Below are 20,894 nucleotides of genomic sequence, written 5' to 3' on the forward strand. Positions count from 1 at the left end.
TACAGAACTGCCACAGGCATGATGTGCCAAATGGCTTCCTTCTGTGCATAAAATTGATTCTGCAAAATTCTCCAGAGTTTAGAAGAATCATAAGTGATCTAATTGAAAACACAAGGTTCTGAAGGAGCTTTGCAGAGTAGACACTGGATCTTGTTAGCTTGTATCTCTTGGCTGTGGATACTCTCTCAAGAGATGGGGTCATTAATTTAGGACTTAGATGAGAATATTTTTTCACTCAAGGGATTGTGAATATTCAGAGTTCTCTACTTCAGCAAGTTTTGGAGTGATCCAGCACTCTGTCCAACCAGTCCATACTGAACACAATTCTGGATTAGTGGTGCTAGAAAAACACAGCAGTTCAGGCAGCTTCTGAGGAGCAGTAAAATCGACATTTCAGGCAAAAGCCCTTCATCAGGAATACAGGCAGAGTGCCAGAAGGGTGGAGAAATAAATGAGAGGAGGGTGGGTGTGGGGAGAAAGCACAGATTACAATAGGTGAGTAGGGGTGGGATGAAGGTGATAGGTCAGAAAGGATGATGGGGGAAAGCAGCAAAGAGTACAATGGGTGGATGGGGGTAGGATGAAGGTGATAGGTCAGAGAGGAGAGTGGAGTGGATAGGTGGAAAAGAAGATAGGCAGGTAGGACAAGTCATGGGGACAGTACTGAGCTGGAAGTTTGGACTGGGGTGAGGTGGGGGAAGGGGAAATGAGGAAACTGTTGAAATCCACATTGAAGCCCTGGGGTTGAAGTGTTCCAAGGCGGAAGATGAGCTGTTCATCCTCCAGGCGTCGGGTGGTGAGGGAGCAGCGGTGAAAAAGGCCCAGGACCTCCATGTCCTCGGCAGAGTGGGAGGGGGGAGTTGAAATGTTGGGCCACAGGGCGGCGAGGTTGATTGGTGCAGGTACCCCAGAGATGTTCCCTAAAGCGCTCTGTTAGGAGGCGTCCAGTCTCCCCAATGTAGAGGAGACCGCATCGGGAGCAACAGATACAATAAATGATATTGGTGGATGCGCAGGTAAAACTTTGATGGATGTGAAAGTCTCCTTTAGGGCCTTGGATGGAGGTGAGAGAGGAGGTGTGGGTGCAGGTTTTGCAATTCATGCAGTGGCAGGGGAAGGTGCCAGTACAGGAGGGTGGGTTGTGGGGGGCGGGGTGGGGGTGGGGGGTGGATCTGACCAGGTAATCACGGAGGGAACAGTCTTTGCAGAAGGTGGAAAGGGAAATATATCCCTGGAGGTGGCGGAAATGTCGGCGGATGATTTGGTTTATACAACGTTGGTAGGGTGGAAGGTAAGCACCAGGGGCGTTCTGTCCTGGTTACAGTTGGAGGGATGGGGTCTGAGGGCCGAGGTGCGGGATGTGGACGAGATGCGTTGGAGAGTATTTTTAACCACGGGGGAGGGAAATTGGGGTCTCTAAAGAAGGAGGTCATCTGGTGTGTTCTGTGGTGGAACTGGTCCTCCTGGGAGCAGATACAGAGGAATTGGGAATACGGGATGGCATTTTTGCAGTAGGTAGGGTGGAAGAGGTGGAATCCAGGTAGCTGTGGGAGTCAGTGGGTTTGTAAAAAATGTCAGTGTCAAGTCGGTCATCATTAACGGAGATGGAGAGGTCCAGGAAGGGGAGGGAGGTGTCAGAGATGGTCCAGGTAAATTAAGGTCAGGGTGGAATGTGTTGGTAAAGTTGATGAATTGCTCAACCTCTTCGCGGGAGCATGAGATGGCGCCAATGCATACTGAACATAATCCCAATCTAAAGTATTCCTATCTATCTGCTCCTGTCTCATATCCCTCCAAAATTTCTCCATTCATGTACTCATCCAAGTGTCTTTTAAACGTTGTAATTGTGCCCACTTCCTCAGGAAGTTCATTCTACATGTGAACATTTGCACCTTTTTTTAAATCTCTCTCATCTTAAAATTTTGACCCTCTGGTCTTGAAATTCCCCATCCTAGGGAAAAATATACTTATCATTAACCCTATGGATACCTCTCATGATTTTATAATGCTCTATAAGGTCACCTCTCAGCCTCCACAATGCAGTGAAAAAGGTCCCAGCCTTTCTTCTGAACCCTCTCCAACTTAATAATATCCTTTCTATAATTGGGTGATCTGAACAGGACTGTTGAGAGATTTTTACTCTCTCAGATAATCAAGGGATATATGAAGCAGGTAGGACAGTGGAGTTGAAGCCCAAGATCAGTCAAGATCAGATTGAATGGCAGAGTCTATTGCTGCTCATATTTCTTGTATTCTTGTACCTACAATAAAGCACATCATCTAACAGCTGTGTCAGAGTTTGTGTTGCATAAGCAGATCCTCCCACCACTCTTCATCTAACATGACTACAATATGGTATTCTGGCCTCGGAAGATTGCAACCTGTGAAATCCAGTGTTTGAATGCCAAATTTGAATGCATATTTAGTCAATGAATACAAAAATTGCAAATATTAGAAGTCTGATGGAAACCAACACCTAGAAAGATGACGGCACAGGTTTTTTGGAACACAATCTTCAAGTCTCCCTCTAAGTCACACACAATTCGGCCTTGGAACTACCTTGTTGTTCCTTAGTTCAATGTCACTGGATTAAAATCCTTGAATTCCTTCCCTGACAACGCTATGGGTGTATTCTGGGAGATCTCCCAGATTTCAATTAATTAGAAATTACTAAGTCAACAGGAACTTCTACTGTTATATTTATTCTTATTTAGGAAACCTTAAAAATGTTTCACGTTTTGAAAGAAGTATATGTAAATTTTCAACTACATATTAAGTTCATAATTACTGCTAAGCTATTTCATTGGCTTTGAATTTGTTGAACACTACATTTCTTCTTCAGGATGAGAAATTTCACACACTAAAACTGTACATTTTTGGAAGTGGATGATTTTAGTTTCTTCCTTATTCAATTGCACTAGTTGTTATTTTGCTACCTGTAAATTTCCATATTAGAAGTGAAGGGTTTTAGTTTTTATTTCCCTATTTGCCAACTATGACGACACTTCAATGTGATTGGGCCTTGCCATGGTTTCTGGAATCACTGCTACTGAATGCTTTGTGATTTTACTGACAGTTCCAGATTCAAACTGACATTTTAAAAGGGGAAATCCATGTCACATTTTTTTTAAACTGTACCAACAAAATCCAAAATAAAAATTGTATCAAACATGCCTGAAAAAATGCATTGGCTCTGCATGCCGGCATTGATGCACAATTGAGCAGAAAGTCCCAGAAATTCTTAGTATCTCTTAGTCCATGTACAGTGTCTACTTTGTGATCCTGTGTATTAACTGGAACCAAAGGAATAGAGGCGAGGGAACTCAGGAGAATAAATATTGACGTCTTGAAAACAATCCATATTACAGAAGAGAAAGTGCTGGAGGTCTTTAAAAAAAAGGTGGAAAAGACTCTGGGATCTTACCAAACATATCTCAGGATATTGTGGGAGGTTAGGGAAGAAATTATGAGGCTCCAAGCGGGTATGTTTGTAGCATCTACAGCCACAGGTAAGGTGCTAGAGGACTGGAGGTTGGCTAATGTGGTGTCTTTATTCAAGAAAGGCTGTAAGACGAAGACTAGGAACTACAAACCTTTGAATTTTACATCAGTGATGGGTAAGTTATTGAAGGGAATTCTGAGAGATAAGATTTACATGCATTTGGAGAGGCAGGGATTAATTAGAGATAGTCAGCATGGTTTTGTGTGTGGGAAATAATTTCTCACAAATTTGTTTGAGTTTTTTGAGGATGTAACCAAAATGATTGATGAGGGCAGAGCAGTAGTTGTCTACGTGGACTTAAGTAAAGACTTTGACAAAGGTCTGCATGATAGACTAATTAGTAAAGTTAGATTATATGGGATTCAGGGAGAGCTTGCTAATTGGATACAAAATTGTCTTGACGGGGAGGAGACAGAGGGTGGTGATGGAGGGTTGTTTTTCGGACTGGAGGCGGTGTTTCACAGGGATCGGTACTGGGTCCACTTTTGTTTGTAATTTATATAAACAACTTAGATGAGAATCTACGAGGCACGGTTAGTAAGTTTGCAGACAACACCAAAATTGGTGGTATAGTCAACAGTGAAGAAGGTTATCTAAGATCGCAAAGGAATTTTGATCAATTGAGCCAATGGGCTGAGGAATAATACATGGAATTTAATTTAGATAAATGGGGCATACATTTTGATAAAACAAACAAGGGCACGACTTATACAGTTAATGATAGGGCCCTGGATAGCATTGTCAAACAGAGAGACCTAGGGGTTCAGGTATGTGTTTCGTTGAAAGTTACATTACAGGTATACAGGGTGGTTAAGAAGGCTTTTAGTTTGCATGCCTTCATTACTCAAATCATTGAGTATTGAAGTTGAGGTGTCATATTGAGGTTCTACAGGTTGTTGGTAAGGCCATGTTTGGAGTACTGTGTGTAGTTCTGGTCACCCTATATAGGAAGGATATTATTACGTTAGAGAGGATTCAGAAAAGATTTACCAGGATTAACGAGTTTTGAGAAAGTTTGTAGCTCAGGTTGAGGTTCTGGATGTAGGTTTGCTCGCTGAGCTGGAAGGTTCATTTTCAGCCGTTTCATCACCATACGAGGTAACATCTTCAGTGAGCCTCCAGACAAAGCTTTGTCCAAAGGCTTAATGAAGATGTTACCTAGTATGGTGACAAAACATCTAAGGATGAACCTTCCAGCTGAGGGAGCAAACCTACATCCATTTACCAGGATGTTGCCAGAACTGAAGGGTTTGAGTTACAAGAAGAAGCTACATTGGCTGGGAGTTCTTTCACTGCAGCACAAGAGGCTGAGGCTTATAAAATCATGAGATGCACAAATAAAGTGACCAGCAAAAGGTCTTTTCCCTAGGGTGGGAGAGTTCAAACGAAGGGGGTAAATTTTTAAGGTGAGAGGAGAAATATTTAAAAGGCACCTAAGGGGCAACTTTTTCACACAGGGTAGCTTATGTGTGGAATGAACTGCTAGAGGAAGTGGTAGTTATCACAAAGCTAGTCGCTTTTTTTCCAAAAAGCTGTTCCTTGGCTCAAGGAGACTATGCCCTTGATTTTTTTCAGAGGGGCAATAAATCAGGCCAGGCTCTGATCAGTCTAGTTTGGTACAAAGATGAGAAGGATTTTGAGAGGCCTTTTGTTTATATGTAAACAGATGAGACTTCAGGCCAAAGTGGTTATGTTTTAGAAGAGATCTGTATAAAGAAAGGAGAGTGGTCAGCTCTCTAGCTAACTGAGCTGAGCAGTTTTAGTCCATTCTTGAACTGGGAAGTTCAACAGGGAGCTGTATGAAAACTCTCTCTCTTTCTGCCCTTCAACTTTAACCTGTAAACATGTGTTCCATTTATACTGGTTTTTAAAAGGAGTTTGTTTGTTGGGACTGTTGTGTATATTCAGAACAGCATAATTAAGTCTAGTTGGATGGGTTGAGTTCTGTAGGAGTTCTTTATTCAGTTCTTTGTGTTTCATTGTGTAAACTGGTGAATAAACTTTTGTCTGTTTTAAAATATAGTAGTCAATCTAGCTATCATACTCCAGATAATTTTCACTGTACACTTACCAAAACAAATTGCAAAGTTATGGGCTGGGCCTGCCTGCTTAAGGATGTTTTGAGTGGTCTGGTCTAGTCCATAACACAGCCAACCCTTAAAAGACATTTGGATAGGTACATGAATAGGAAAGGTTGAGAGAGATATGGGCTAAATGCAAGCGAGGGGGGAGGGCTAGTTTAGTTTGGGAAACTTGGGTGGCATGGATGAGTTGGATTGTGTGACTCTATGAACCTATTGCCAACTTGTGCATTAATGATAGCGTAGTTGTGAACTTAATGTTACATTTCCAGAAAATTTGGCCAAATATTACAACTTTAAAGCAGACTGATACTGCAAAACTGGGAAATTGTAATCAGTAAAATTTGGCCCAAGTTTTGTTTTTCTATTTCCAAAAATAAACTTTGAAATAGTTTCGGATGCTGGAATTCTGAAAAAGCATACACTGTAAGCACACAGCAGGCCAGTCATTATGTGTAGACAAGACAGACGAGTTTAGCTGTCAAGTATTAAACCCTTCTTAGGAACCTAATTAATCTATGTGCAGCTTGCTGTTTTGAAAAGCTGAGAAGATCAGTCACAGGGCTTTTGTGGCACATTGGCAATATCTAACTTTGGGCTAGTACACCCAAAACCAAGTCCCTATCTTCTCCAGAGACTAAGGTCTGTGAGCAAGCTGATGAGAAATAGCTAGTGCTCCAATTTAGATACATACAGAGGGCTGTCTTACAGTGGCAATATCTCTGGGTTAGAAGGATTGGGTAAAAAATGAGGTCTGCAGATGCTGGAGATCACAGTTGAAAATGTGTTGCTGGTTAAAGCACAGCAGGTTAGGCAGCATCCAAGGAATAGGAAATTCGATGTTTCGGGCATAAGCCCTTCATCAGGAAAGGGATGAAGGGCTTATGCCCGAAACGTCGAATTTCCTATTCCTTGGACGCTGCCTAACCTGCTGTGCTTTAACACTTAGAAGGATTGGATTCAACCATAGAACTTCTACAGCCATGGAAGCAAGCCATTCAGCCCACTAAGTCTACACTGACCCTCCGAAGAGCATCCCACGCACCCCTGTAACCCATTTGCTCCAGAGAAGTGTATTAACATTTCAAATCAACCTCTACAGAGAATGTATATGGATTGGTCATTCATGATGTGATGGAATGGCAGGATAGGGTTTGCGGTAGGAATGCCACAGTACGGTTCCTACATTCAACCAAACAAAAGGGGAGAAATAAGATTTCAATGTGTGTAAAGAAAGGGTGATACTGAATTGAATGACTGATGTCCTTTTGGGTTTTATATTCTTGCAGGGCACTGAATGACCGGCCACAGGTTTAGGGCCATGGAGTGTTCCTGGAAAGCGGTGCTGCTGCTGGTCGTAGCCTCACTGACCATTCAGTACACGGCCATCCGGACGTTTATCGCTAAGCCGTTCACCATCTGCCGGGTGCCCAAGCACACAGGCTGTGGCCCGGGTCCGAGTGCCTCCTGCGAACCCCAGCGCCGGGCAGTCAGCCACATCCTGATCCTGGCCACCACCCGGAGCGGCTCGTCCTTCATCGGGCAGCTACTGAACCAGCACTCGGACATCTTCTACCTGTTCGAGCCGCTCTACCATGTGCAGACCACGCTGGGAGCCGCAGGAGGCGGCTCCAGGGGCAGGCCCTCGTCCTCCACCTCGGCCGCGGGCCGCCGCTTGCTGCTCGGCGCCTACCGCGACCTGCTGCGGGGCCTCTTCGAGTGCCGACTCCACGAGCTGGAGGCTTACATCAAACCGGCTCCGGAGCAGCACCGGACCCAGCGGCTGTTCCGCCGAGGGGCCAGCAAAGCGCTGTGCTCGCCGCCTGTCTGCGCCCCGGCCACCTGGACGCCGAGGCCTCCGCCCGGGCCGGGGGTGCGGGCGTCGGACGGAGAGGACGACGGGGAAGGCCCTCCCTCCGAGCGCTGGGAGGAAGGCGAGTGCGTGCGGCGGTGCGGGGCCCTGAATCTGACCGAGGCCTCGCGGGCCTGCATCCAGCGGCCTCACGTCGCCATCAAGACGGTGCGGATCCCCGCCATCGGCGACCTGCGGGCGCTGGTGGAAGACCCGCGCCTCAACCTCAAGGTGATCCAGCTGGTGCGCGACCCCCGCGGCATCCTGTCGTCCCGCATCGACACCTTCCCGGACAGTTTCCGCGCCTGGAAAATCTGGCGCAACAGCGGGCGCAGGCCTTACAACCTGGACGCGTCTCACCTGAGCGCCACCTGCCAGGACTTCCTGCAGTCGGTGGGGACCGGCCTGGCCCGGCCCGGCTGGCTCAAGGGCCGTTACATGTTGGTCCGTTACGAGGACCTGGCTCGCGAGCCCGAGCGGAAGACGCGCGAGATGTACCGCTTCCTGGGCGTCGCCATGGATACCAACGTGCGGCGCTGGATCGTCCGCAACACGCGCGGGCCCGGAGCGTCGGGGAACCACAAGTTCGCCACGGTGCGGGACTCGGCGGCCACGGCCGAGGGCTGGAGGTTCAGGCTCAGCTACGACATGGTGGAGCTGGTGCAGAGCCTGTGCAACCTGACCCTGGCCCAGCTGGGCTACAGGCTCGTCAACTCGCCCGAGGAGCTGAGGAACACGTCCGTCAGCCTCGCCGAGGACAGGACCTTTCTGCCTTTTTTGTAATTGTAAATAGTTCGTGCCAGTGAGTGATATATTTTTGATATGAAAAAAAAGTTTTTAAATGTTTGAATTTTACTTTGCAACCCCTTCTTTCCTCGAAGACGCGCGCACAAACATTAGGGTTGCCAACTCTGTCTAGAGACGTGGGAGCAAATTGCTGCAGGTGCTGGAATCTACTGAAAACAAATGCTTTTAATTGGAATAACCACTTGCCCCTCCTTCAATCGTCCAGTGCTTTTATCATTGGACTGTTAACCCAGAGACCCAGGTAATGCTCTGGGGAGCAAGGTTCAAATCCCATCACAGCCGATGCTGTAATTTGAATTCATCAAAAAAAATCTAGCATTAAGATACAAAAGATGAACATTAGTTCATTGCTGGCCAAGAAACATCTGCTTCACTAATGCCTTTTAGGGAAGGTAAGGCTATCCTTTGTGGCCTGGCCTACATGTGACTCCAGATCCACAACAATGTAGTTGACTCTTAACTGTTCTCTGGCTTGTTAGGGATGGGAAATAAATACTGGCCTAGCCAGTGACTCTCTTTACCAGAAGACAAAATAAAATCTTAACACCATTAACAAGATGTAGGAGCTGAAGCAGGTCACCCATCTGAGAGGGGAAAACTTTAAAAGGGATCTAAGGGGCAACTTCTTCATGCAGAATGCATCTATGGAATGAACTGCGAGAGGAAGTGGTGCAGGCCACTACAATTACAACATTTATAAGGCATCTGGATGGGTATATGAATAGGAAAAAATTGGAGGAATATGGACCACATGCTGGCAAATGGGACTAGATTAGGTTAGGATATCTGGTGAGCATGGACAAGTTGGACCGAAGGGTCTGTTTCTGTGCTGTACATCTCTAAGACTCTACGTCTATTCTGCCACTCAGTAGGATCAGTGATGATCTGATAATCCTCCACTTTACTTTCTTGACTTTTCCTCTTCGATCTAGATTCACTCACCAATCAAAATTTGTTATTCTTCCTTTCTGGAAGAAATTATTCTTGACTGTCAGTCTCCAACACATTTATACTTAATAACTACTCAAAGACTATTTTTTAAAATGAGGGCTATTTATCTTCAACACAATGATTTTGCCCAGGATTTGCTCAGAATTGTGTTGTGGACACTCTGGGTAAATCCTGGCGAGTTGGAGACCCCAAACTAAATTACAAATTCTCAAATAACCCTCCCTGACAGAATGAATCCTTTTGTTCCACAAGCTTTCAGAATAGCTGGTTGGCAGAAATGGAGGGTAAAAAACATTTTCAAAACATCCCAAACAAAATATATTTTAATGTGAATGAAAATGTTTATAAAAAACTGAATATTTTTAAATGCACTGTTTCTTTCTAAAATGTCAAAAGATCTTAAAAAGGAACCAACATTTCTGTATTGAAGTATTTTTCATACTCATGCAAATTGCTCAATTATGCATTTTGTCTGCCCTGAGGCTGTCTTGTGGATTTTAATGTTCTGCATAAATGATGACAGAGCACCCAAGATTCAGAGCCAAAACATGCATTTGTTTGTGTTTAAGGCATTTAGTTCAAGCAGCATGTTGTGAAAAGAACCACTACAAAATGGACACAGAAAAAAAAAATCGAACAAGTGTTGTCCAGTACCATATACGTAAGCCAAATGTAGTTAATTGGGAATCCAGATATGGCTAGTTACATCTCTGATGAGTAAATACAAAAATTAGTAATAGATAGTCATTGGGTATGTGATCTCAAAACATATTCGCATGGCTTATACCTGTGAACTTAACCTTTTTGTCAGTTTGTTAGTTGAATGGTGCTCAAGTAAATATACATGTGATGTACAATTGCTTGTATTGTGTATACTGCATTTTCTATAAAACTTGTGCAATGTTATGACCTATGACTTTTAAATTTGCAAATTTAACTTCCTAATTATTGAAAGAAATGAACTGAGGGACAAAATTTCATGTTTTAACACTTTTTACTGTAATAACCTAAACACCAGCATAGATCAAATACTACTTGAACAATTAAGTAATCCATTAACAAAAAGAAATTTTTTTTAGCATTTACTAAGGCAAAGTTTGTGAGAAGATTTGTAGCTCGGGTGCTCGTTGTTGTGGTTCTGCTCGCTGAGCTGGGAATTTGTGTTGCAGACATTTCGTCCCCTGTCTAGGTGACATCCTTAGTGCTTGGGAGCCTCCTGTGAAGCGCTTCTGTGATGTTTCCTCTGGCATTTGTAGTGGTTTGTCTCTGCCGCTTCCGGTTGTCAGTTCTAGCTGTCTGTTGCAGTGGTCGGTATATTGGGTCCAGGTCGATGTGCTCACTGATCAAATCTGTGGATGAGTGCCACGCCTCTAGGAATTCCCTGGCTATTCTCTGTTTGGCTTGTCGTATAATAGTAGTGTTGTCCCAGTCGACCTTCAAGAACCTCAATTTTTTGCAGTTCTCATTATGAACAGTAAAGGCAAACATGAATTTTCCCGTAACTAGTGGAAATAAACTGAGTGGTAAGATTTTGCTTTTTAAAACATTTACTGTAACAAGAAATTAAAATCACATAAGTCAAACATTAACCTAAAACAAAAAGATACATATTTTTCCATTAACTACCTTATACATTCAAAATACGCATTGCACCTTCTCTGTGCACAACACCTCTGGCAGATGTATAACAAAAAGAAATGAACACCCATATGCCACTCATTTTCAAATGCAATAATGTTTAAACAAGATACTAATATATATAAATCACACCTCCATCATATATTCAAATACATGTCATCACCAAGTTTCCACTATCCACTATCTTGGGACTTACCATTGACCAGATACTGAAACTGGCCCAACCAAATAATCAGCAGACATGAGAAGATCTGAGGCTGGCGATTCTGAGGTGGTTACTTCACTTCCTGGCTCCTTCAACTCCTATCTACGATCTACAAGACATACACCAGAGGCATGATGGAATCTTTACTTGTATGAATGTGTCTGGCGCACAACAGTCAAGAAGCTCGACACCATCCATGACAAAACAGCAGCCTTGCCTGGCACTCCACTCACCAACTTAAACATTCAGTGTCTCCACTACAATATCTACCGGATTGAAACAGAATTCAGTGGTTAGCATTACTGCCTCACAGCACTCACAAACCCAGGTTTGATTCCACTCTCGCATGACTGTATGGAGTTAGCACATTCTCCCCAGCTCTGCATAGGTTTCCTCCCACTGTCCAGGGATGTGCAGTCTAGATAGACTGGCTCTGAAAATACAGAGCTACAGGGATGGTATGAGTTAAGGTGGGATGCTGTCTGGAGGGTTAGTGTGGACTTGATGGGCTGAAATGGCCTGTTCCACACAGTAGAGTGTGGATAATGATTCCTTAAGTGTATACATCTGATATGTCTGTAGACACTCAGGAAATCAGCTCCATACTTGAAGAGAAATATAATGTTTGAAGGTAAGTTTACATCACTCATGCAGTAAAATAAAGTTTACTCTGAAAATTGTGAAAGTAGACTTTTACTCCACATCTGGAATTATCAGGGAGATCATTACCCTGTAGGAGCAAATTATTGCAGATGGTGGAATCTGTACTGAAAACAAAACAATCCTCAAGATCACAGCAGGTCAGGCAGCATTCACTGAGAGACAGCAAGCTAATATTTCAAGTCCAGATGAATCTGATGTGATGTCCAGCATTTGTTGTTTTTAGATAATGGGCAGCACGGTGGCACAGTGGATAGCATTGCTGCCTCACGATGCCAGAGACCTGGGTTCAGTTCCTGCCTCAGGCAACTGTCTGTGTGGAGTTTGCATGTTCTCCGCGTGGGTTTCCTCCAGGTGCTCTGGTTTCCTTCCACATTCCAAAAATGTGCAGGTTAGGTTGGCCATGCTAAATTGCCCGTAGTGTTAGGTGAAGGGGTAAATGTAGGGGAATGGGTCTGGGTGCTCTTCGGAGGGTCGGTGTGGACTTGTTGGGCCAAAGGGCCCGTTTCCACACGAAGTAATCTAATCTAATAAGCACCTTGTAGTCTGTTATGCATATTGCTAGATAATCTTCTATTCCCTATCTGCTCTCTATGGAAATTTATTGTCTTCCATTATTCAGGCTCAATCTCTCCCACAGTATTTAGGTATTTCATTGTGTTCAAGGCTATGTGAGACCATCCTCACTGAACTGCAAGAGGTTGCAGTCACTGCTGATAATTAATTTCTATAATACAGACAATTTTAGTGAAAAACAAAGAAAAGTTACTAATGATTGCTCAATCACTTGAAAATAATAAAATGGGCTTAATATTGAAAATACTCAGGCAGCATTTGTCAACAGAGAAATAAGGTTTAGATCAATGACACATGCTTTGTGGCCATTTTGATGGAAGATCATTGAGCTGAAATAATGCTTCTCTCCCCACTCGAGTTACCTAATCCGTTATGTAACCAGCAATTTCTGTTATACTGGAAGTATTATGTAGTATTTTGCATTTCCTTTGAAAACAGTAGTTCTAATTATTTAACAATCAGTGGTGAACCAGGTACATATGAATACAACAAATATGAATTAATCAGCTGCTTTTTTGCACTTCTGGCATTTGGAAAAAGCAAGTCTAAAAGACAAGATTTCAAAACTAAAATGGATACTGTCTTTATTCTTTTACAGAGAATGGATCAGTATTTGGGGCCAGGAGTTGTCAAACCTTTCTCAAAAAGAAGTTGAGTCCTATCTTTGAAATTAGAAACAAAATTATAGGAAAAAAGGTGCAAGGTATATCTCAGATCATAAAATCCTTTTAAAAGCAATTCATGAAAGACTCTTGTCATTTCACAAGAATTCCCCTTTTTTTCCCCTCAATATTTTGTTTTTTTTTGTTGCTCGTGGGTATGTTTTACAAGTAGTTAACTTTCTGAAACTCCCTCCCTACCAGCACGACGATTACACCTATACCTCTAGAACTGCAGTGATGCAGCATGTTGGCTCTCCATCATCTTCTCAAGGGTGATTATGAATGCTCACACTGGAGAAACACACTTTAAGAAATAGTACTTCAGCTCTTTTCCTTGCTGACATTGTTTTGTTTAAAAATTGAATGATTAAACTGTAATTGAAGTTTTACTCATAGTTTCAAATTACACACTAAGTCAGTTCACTTAGTAACATGGTCGAGAGTTTGGTGCTGGAAAAGCACAAGGTCAGGCAGCATCTGAGGTGTAGGAGAATTGATGTTTCAAGCATAAGCCCTTCATCAGGAAGGGCTTATGCTCGAAATGTCTATTCTCCTGCTCCTTGGATATTGCCTGACCTGCTGTGCTTTTCCAGCACCACACACTCAACTCTGATCTCCAGCATTTGCATGCCTCACTTTCTGTCATTCAGGAACATGTCTGACTTCCAAATGTATATTCTCTGTTCTGTAGCATGCATCTTATTTTTATATCTGTTAATATTTAAAATTCAAAGTATAACAACAGGAAATATACAGATTCATGTAAAAGTGAATAAAACTAAATGAAGACAGCACAAAAATCCATTCAGATTTATTGAAAAATAATCCTTGAAACTATGGTTCATTAAATATCATGAATGGTACTTTATTGGTTAGATTGAGAACAGAAATTCAAGTGTAATATCAATGATCACTAAAATGCAACCTTTGTAAAGGATGAAATGAAAATGGTAAAGTTAAAAAGGACTGAAAATAAGCTCAAAGGGAATCAACAGACAATTGAGATCAGTAAGTAGAACAAATTATCATGCTTACAGTGTAATGAAAATATAATATGTTTGTGGTAGAAAGCTGGCTGAGTGTTTCAGACCAATTGTTTTAAGTGGATAAAAGCAAATTACTGTGGATGCTGGAATCTGAAACCAAAAGAGAAAATGCTGGGAAATCTCAGCAGGTCTGGCAGCATCTGTAAGGAGAGAAAAGAGCTGACGTTTCGAGTTTGATCCTTTGTCAAAGCTAAAAAAAAGGGAGAAATAGAGAGGTATTTATATGAGGGGAAGAGGAGAGGAAAAGGGTGATGAGAGAGTGGGGTGTGAGAGAAAGAGGGACAATCAAGAAACAAGAGGTACAGAACAGTGAAAACAAATATATAATAAAAGGTAAATAAAATGAATAAAATAAAATTAATTTAGCAATTAAGGTAAAGACAATTCAATAACCATCAATGCAAAAGAAACATAATGTTTCTGGTTATGTTACAAATTTCACACTGTGATAATCAAACTTCTGCTTTTTAATAAACCAAGTCTACTCTGTGAGAAACAAAATATAATTATAAACATGTCTACGGAAATCCTGTGAGGACTTGATATTTGGTCAGCATTTTAAAAAAACTGCATTTTCAATACTTAAAACGATTGAAACCAAAAGAGAAAATGCTGGAAAATCTCAGCAGGTCTGGCAGCATCTCTAAGGAGAGAAAAGAGTTGACGTTTCGAGTCTAACCCTTTGTAAAAACTTAAAAAAAGGGAGAAATAGGGGGATATTTATACTAGGATGAGAGAAGGTGAGTCTTGGCTCCAGAAGCAAAGGTAGCAATAAAGAGGTGATAATGACAGAGATTACAGGGAGATTACCCCGAGCTGTGAATGACCAGGACTCAAGGCATTGCTATGTGACAAAATATGCGGGGGATGGATGAAGCAGAGGCACACGGAAAACAGGGGAGAAGGGTTGCAAAGGGGGAAGAGGAGAGAAAAACGTGATGAGAGAGTGGGGAGCGAGAGACAGAGAGACAATCAAGAAATAAGAGGTACAGACCAGTGAAAACAAATATAAAAAAGGTAAATAAAATGAATAAAATAAATTTATTTTATTCATTTTATTTACCTTTTATATATTTTTTCACTGTTCTGTACCTCTTGTTTTCTGATTGTCTCTCTTTATTAATAAATACCTCCCTATTTCTCCCTGTTTTTAGCTTTGACAAAGGGTCAGTTAGACTCGAAACATCAGCTCTTTTCTCTCCTTACAGATACTGCCAGACCTGTTGAGATTTTCCAGCATTTTCTCTTTTGGTTTCAATTGTTTTAAATGTTGAAAATGCAGGGTTTTTTTATGCTGACCAAGTATCAAGTCCTCACAGGATTTCCATAGACAGGTTTTTAATTATATTTTGTTTCTCTCAGACAGAGTAGACTTGGTTCATTAAAAAAGCAGAAGTTTGATTATCACAGTGTGAAATTTGTAACATAACCAGAAACATTGTTTCTTTTACATTTATGGTTATTGATTTGTCAGTACCTTAATGGCTAAATTTTAATTAATTAATTATTCTAATCATTGTCATAGAGTAATAGGGATATACAGCACATAAACAGACTCTTCACTCCAACTCGTCAATGATGACCAGATATCCTAACCTAATCTAGTCCCATTTGCCAGCACTTGGCCCATATCCCTCTAAACCCTTCCAATTCAGATACCCATCTAGATGCCTTTTAAATGCTGCAATAGTCCACCACTTTCTCTGGCAGCTCACTCCATACATGCACCCCCTCTGCGTGAAAAGGTTGCCCCTTAGGTCCCTTTTATATCTTTTTCCCTCTCACCTGAAACTTATGCCCTCTAGTTCTGGACTCTCCCACCCCAGGGATAAGACCTTGTCTATTTATCCTAACCGTGCCCCTCATGATTTTATGAACGTCTATAAGGTCACCCCTTCGCCTCAGACGCTACAGGGAAAACAGCCCCAGCTATTCAGCCTCTCCCTATATCTCAAATCCTTTACCCCAGCAACATCCTTGTAAATCTTTTTTGAACCCTTTCAAGTTTCACAACATCCTTCCTTTAGGAAGGAGACCAGAACTGCATGCAATATTCCAAAAGTGGTCTCACCAGCATCCTCTACAGCCGCAGCATGACCTCCGAACTCCTATACTCAATACTCTGACCAACAAAGGAAAGCATATCAAATGCCTTCTTCACTATCCTATCTACCTGCGACTCTACTTTCAAGTAGCTATGAATCTGCACTCCAAGGACTCTTTGATCAGCAACACTCCCCAAGACCTTACCGTTAATTGTATAAGTCCTGCTAAGATTTGCTTTCCCAAAATACAACACTTTGCATTGATCTAAATTAAACTCCATCTGCCATTCCTAAGCCAACTGGCCCATCTGGTCAAGATCCAGTTGTAATCTGAGGTAACCTTCGCTGTCCACTACACCTCCAATTTTGGTGTCATCTGCAAACTTACTGACTGTACCCCCTACGTTCACGTCCAAATCATTATATAAATGACAAAAAGTAGTGGATCCTTATAGCACTCCACTGGTTACAGGCCTCCAGTCTAAAAAGCAACCCTCCACCACCACCGTCTGTCTTTTACCTTTAAGCTAGTTCTGTATCCAAATGTCTAGTTCTTCCTGTATACCATGAGATCATAAGACCATAAGACATAGGAGTGGAAGTAAGGCCATTCGGCCCATCGAGTCCACTCCGCCATTCAATCATGGCTGATGGGCATTTCAACTCCATTTACCCGCATTCTCCCCGTAGCCCTTAATTCCTTGTGACATCAAGAATCTATAAATCTCTGACTTGAAGACATTTAGTGTCCCGGCCTCCACTGCACTATGCGGCAATGAATTCCACAGGCCCACCACTCTCTGGCTGAAGAAATGTCTCCGCATTTCTGTTCTGAATTGACCCCCTCTAATTCTAAGGCTGTGTCCACAGGTCCTAGTCTCCTCACCTAACGGAAACAATTTCCTAGCGTCCGCCCTTTCCAAGCCATGTATTTTCTTGTAAGTTTCCCTGTACACCTCCATCCCCCATCACGAAGGACTCAAAGCCCTCCGCTTCTTCCTTTCCCGCCGCACCAACCAGTACCCTTCCACTGACACCCTCCTTCGACTGACTGAACTGGTCCTCACCCTGAATAACTTCTCTTTTCAATCCTCCCACTTCCTCCAAACTAAAGGAGTTGCCATGGGCACCCGCATGGGCCCTAGCTATGCCTGCCTCTTCGTAGGATATGTGGAACAGTCCATCTTCCGCAACTACACTGGCACCACCCCCCACATTTTCCTCCGCTACATCGATGACTGTATCGACGCTGCCTCGTGCTCCCACGAGGAGGTTGAACAGTTCATCAACTTTACTAACACCTTCCATCCCGACCTGAAATTCACCCGGACTGTCTCAGACTCCTCCCTCCCCTTCCTAGACCTTTCCATTTCTATCTCGGGCGACCGACTCAACACAGACATCTATTATAAACCGACTGACTCCCACAGCTACCTGGACTACACCTCCTCCCACCCTGCCCCCTGTAAAAACGCCATCCCATATTCCCAATTCCTTCGTCTCTGCCGCATCTGCTCCCAGGAGGACCAATTCCAACACCGCACAGCCCAGATGGCCTCCTTCTTCAAGGACCGCAGATTCCCCCCAGACGTGATCGACGATGCCCTCCACCGCATCTCCTCCACTTCCCGCTCCTCCGCCCTTGAGCCCCGCTCCTCCAACCGCCACCAAGACAGAACCCCACTGGTTCTCACCTACCACCCCACCAATCTCCGCATACAACGTATCATCCGCCGCCATTTCCGCCACCTCCAAACGGACCCCACCACCAAGGATATATTTCCCTCCCCTCCCCTATCAGCGTTCCGCAAGGACCACTCCCTTCGTGACTCCCTCGTCAGATCCACACCCCCCACCAACCCAACCTCCACCCCCGGCACCTTCCCCTGCAACCTCAGGAAATGTAAAACTTGCGCCCACACCTCCACACTCACTTCCCTCCAAGGCCCCAAGGGATCCTTCCATATCCGCCACAAGTTCACCTGTACCTCCACACACATCATCTATTGCATCCGCTGCACCCGATGTGGCCTCCTCTATATTGGTGAGACAGGCCGCTTACTTGCGGAACGCTTCAGAGAACACCTCTGGGCCGCCCGGACCAACCAACCCAACCACCCCGTGGCTCAACACTTTAACTCTCCCTCCCACTCCACCGAGGACATGCAGGTCCTTGGACTCCTCCACCGGCAGAACACAACAACACGACGGCTGGAGGAGGAGCGCCTCATCTTCCGCCTGGGAACCCTCCAACCACAAGGTATGAATTCAGATTTCTCCAGTTTCCTCATTTCCCTTCCCCCCACCTTGTCTCAGTCAGTTCCCTCAACTCAGCACCGCCCTCCTAACCTGCAATCCTCTTCCTGACCTCTCCGCCCCCACCCCACTCCGGCCTATCACCCTCACCTTGACCTCCTTCCACCTATCCCACCTCCATCGCCCCTCCCCCTAGTCCCTCCTCCCTACCTTTTATCTTAGCCTGCTTGGCTCTCTCTCTTATTCCTGATGAAGGGCTTATGCTCGAAACGTCGAATTCTCTATTCCTGAGATGCTGCCTGGCCTGCTGTGCTTTGACCAGCAACACATTTGCAGCTGTGATCTCCAGCATCTGCAGACCTCATTTTTTACTCTATTAAGTCTCCCCTTAATCTTCTAAACTCCAATGAATACAATCCCAGGATCTTCAGCCGTTCCTCGTATGTTAGAGTAACCATTCCAGGGATCATCCGTGTGAATCTCCGCTGGACATGTTCCAGTGCCAGTATGTCCTTCCTGAGGTTTGGGGACCAAACTGGACACAGTACTCCAAATGGGGCCTAACCAGAGCTTTATAAAGTCTCAGTAGCACAACGGTGCTTTTATATTCCAACCCTCTTGAGATAAGTGACAACATTGTATTCGCTTTCTTAATCACGGACTCAACCTGCATGTTTACCTTTAGAGAATCCTCAACTAGCACTCCCAGATCCCTTTGTACTTTGCCTTTACGAATTTTCTCACCATTTAGAAAGTAGTATATGCTTTTATTCTTTTTTCCGAAGAGCAGGACCTCGCATTTGCTCATGTTGAATTCCATCAGCCATTTCCTGGACCATTCTCCCAAACTGTCTAGATCCTTCTGCAGCCTCCCCACTTCCTCAGTCCTATCTGCCTGTCCACCTAACTTCGTATCATCGGCAAACTTCGCTAGAATGCCCCCAGTCCCTTCATCCAGATCATTAATATATAATGTGAACAGCTGTGGCCCCAACACTGAACCCTGCGGGACACCTGTCACCGGCTGCCATTCCGAAAAAGAATCTTTTATCCCAACACTCTGCCTTCTGTCAGACAGCCAATCCTCAATCCATACCAGTAGCTCACCTCGAACACCATGGGCCCTCACCTTGCTCAGCAGCCTCCTGTGTGGCACCTTATCAAAGGCCTTTTGGAAGTCTAGATAGACCACATCCACTGGGTTTCCCTGGTCTAACCTACTTGTCACCTCTTCAAAGAATTAAGATCTAATCTTGCTAACCAGTTTCCCATAGGGAACCTTGTCGGACACCTTACTGAAGTCCATATAGATCATGTGCACTGCTCTGTCCTTATCAATTCTCTTTGTTACTTCTTCAAAAAACTCAATCAAGTTTATGATTTCCCACGCACAAAGCCATGTTGACTATCCTTAATCAGTCCTGCAAATGTGTTGCTGGTCAAAGCACAGCAGGCCAGGCAGCATCTCAGGAATAGAGAATTCGACGTTTCGAGCATAAGCCCTTCATCATCAGTCCTTGACTTTCCAAATCCATGTAAATCTTGTCCCTTAGGGTTCCCTCCAACAATTTGCCCACCACCCATACCAGGCTCACAGGTCTATAGTTCCCTGGCTTTTCCATACCACCTTTCGTTCCTCAGTGGTACCACGTTAGCCAACCTCCAGTCTTCCAGCACCTCACCTGTGACTATTGATGATACAAATATCTCAGCAAGGGGCCCAGCAATCACTTCCCTAGACTTTTACAATCATCCAGAATTTCTTATACCTTACCAGCCTTTCCTTTCACCCTAACAGGAATATACTATCTCTGGACTCTCATCTAATTTTTGAAGGCTTCCCATTTTCCAGCTGTACCTTTAACTGCAAACATCTGCCCCCAATCAGCTTTTGAGGAAAGTTCTTGCCTAATACAGTCAAAATTAGCCTTCCTCCAATTTAGAACTTCAACTTTTAGATCCAGTCTATCCTTTTCCATCACTATTTTAAAACTAATAGAATTATGGTCGTTGGCCCCGGCTGACATCTCAGTCATCTGCCCTGCCTTATTTTCCAAGGGTATGTAAAGTTTTCCACCTTCTCTAGTGAGTACATCCTTATATTGAATCAGAAAATTTTCTTGTACGCACTTAAATTCCTCTCCTTTTCAACCCTTAACACTATGGCAGTCCCAGTCTATATTTGGAAAGTTAAAATCCCCTATCATAACCACCCTATTATTCTTACAGATAATCGAAATCTCCTTACAAATTTGCTTCTCAGTTTCCCGCTATTAGGTGATCATTCATTTCTTATTTCTCATTTTCATCCAAAATAACTTTTCTGGATGTATTCCCATGAATATCCTTCCTAAGTACAGCTGTAATGCTATTCCTTATCACAATCGCCACTGCCCCTCCTCCCTTGTACCCCTTTCTATCATTTCCATAGCATTTGTATCCTGGAGCACCAAACTGCCAGTCCTGTCCATCCCCGAGCCACGTTTTTGTAATTGCTATGATATCCCTGTCCCATGTTCCTAATCATGCCCTGAGTTCATCTGCCTTCCCTTTAGGCCTCTTGAATTGAATTTAATGCAGTTTAACTTCTCAGTCCTACTTTGTTATTTGCTT

The 20,894-nt window shown here is 43.6% G+C and overlaps 1 protein-coding gene and 1 long non-coding RNA gene across 3 annotated transcripts in view; both read left to right on the forward strand.

The window, feature by feature from the left end:
- Positions 1-12,893, forward strand: part of chst1 (carbohydrate (keratan sulfate Gal-6) sulfotransferase 1) — a 39,364-nt gene extending 26,471 nt beyond the window's left edge. Inside the window, exons 2-3 of one of the 2 annotated variants that reach the window (XM_060839073.1) lie at positions 6,873-8,237; positions 12,871-12,893. In XM_060839073.1, the coding sequence (XP_060695056.1) occupies positions 6,881-8,218 (1,338 nt within the window). In that variant the 5' untranslated portion in view covers positions 6,873-6,880 and the 3' untranslated portion in view covers positions 8,219-8,237; positions 12,871-12,893. Of the gene's footprint in view, positions 1-6,872; positions 10,018-12,870 lie in introns of those variants that run through there. The other variant, XM_060839072.1, reaches the window with a different exon arrangement.
- Positions 1-20,894, forward strand: part of LOC132824254 (uncharacterized) — a 427,072-nt gene that overhangs the window by 123,803 nt on the left and 282,375 nt on the right. The window lies entirely within an intron of this gene.

Source organism: Hemiscyllium ocellatum, chromosome 18, assembly GCF_020745735.1.
Source record: "Hemiscyllium ocellatum isolate sHemOce1 chromosome 18, sHemOce1.pat.X.cur, whole genome shotgun sequence".
NCBI classification, from domain to species: Eukaryota; Metazoa; Chordata; class Chondrichthyes; order Orectolobiformes; family Hemiscylliidae; genus Hemiscyllium; species Hemiscyllium ocellatum.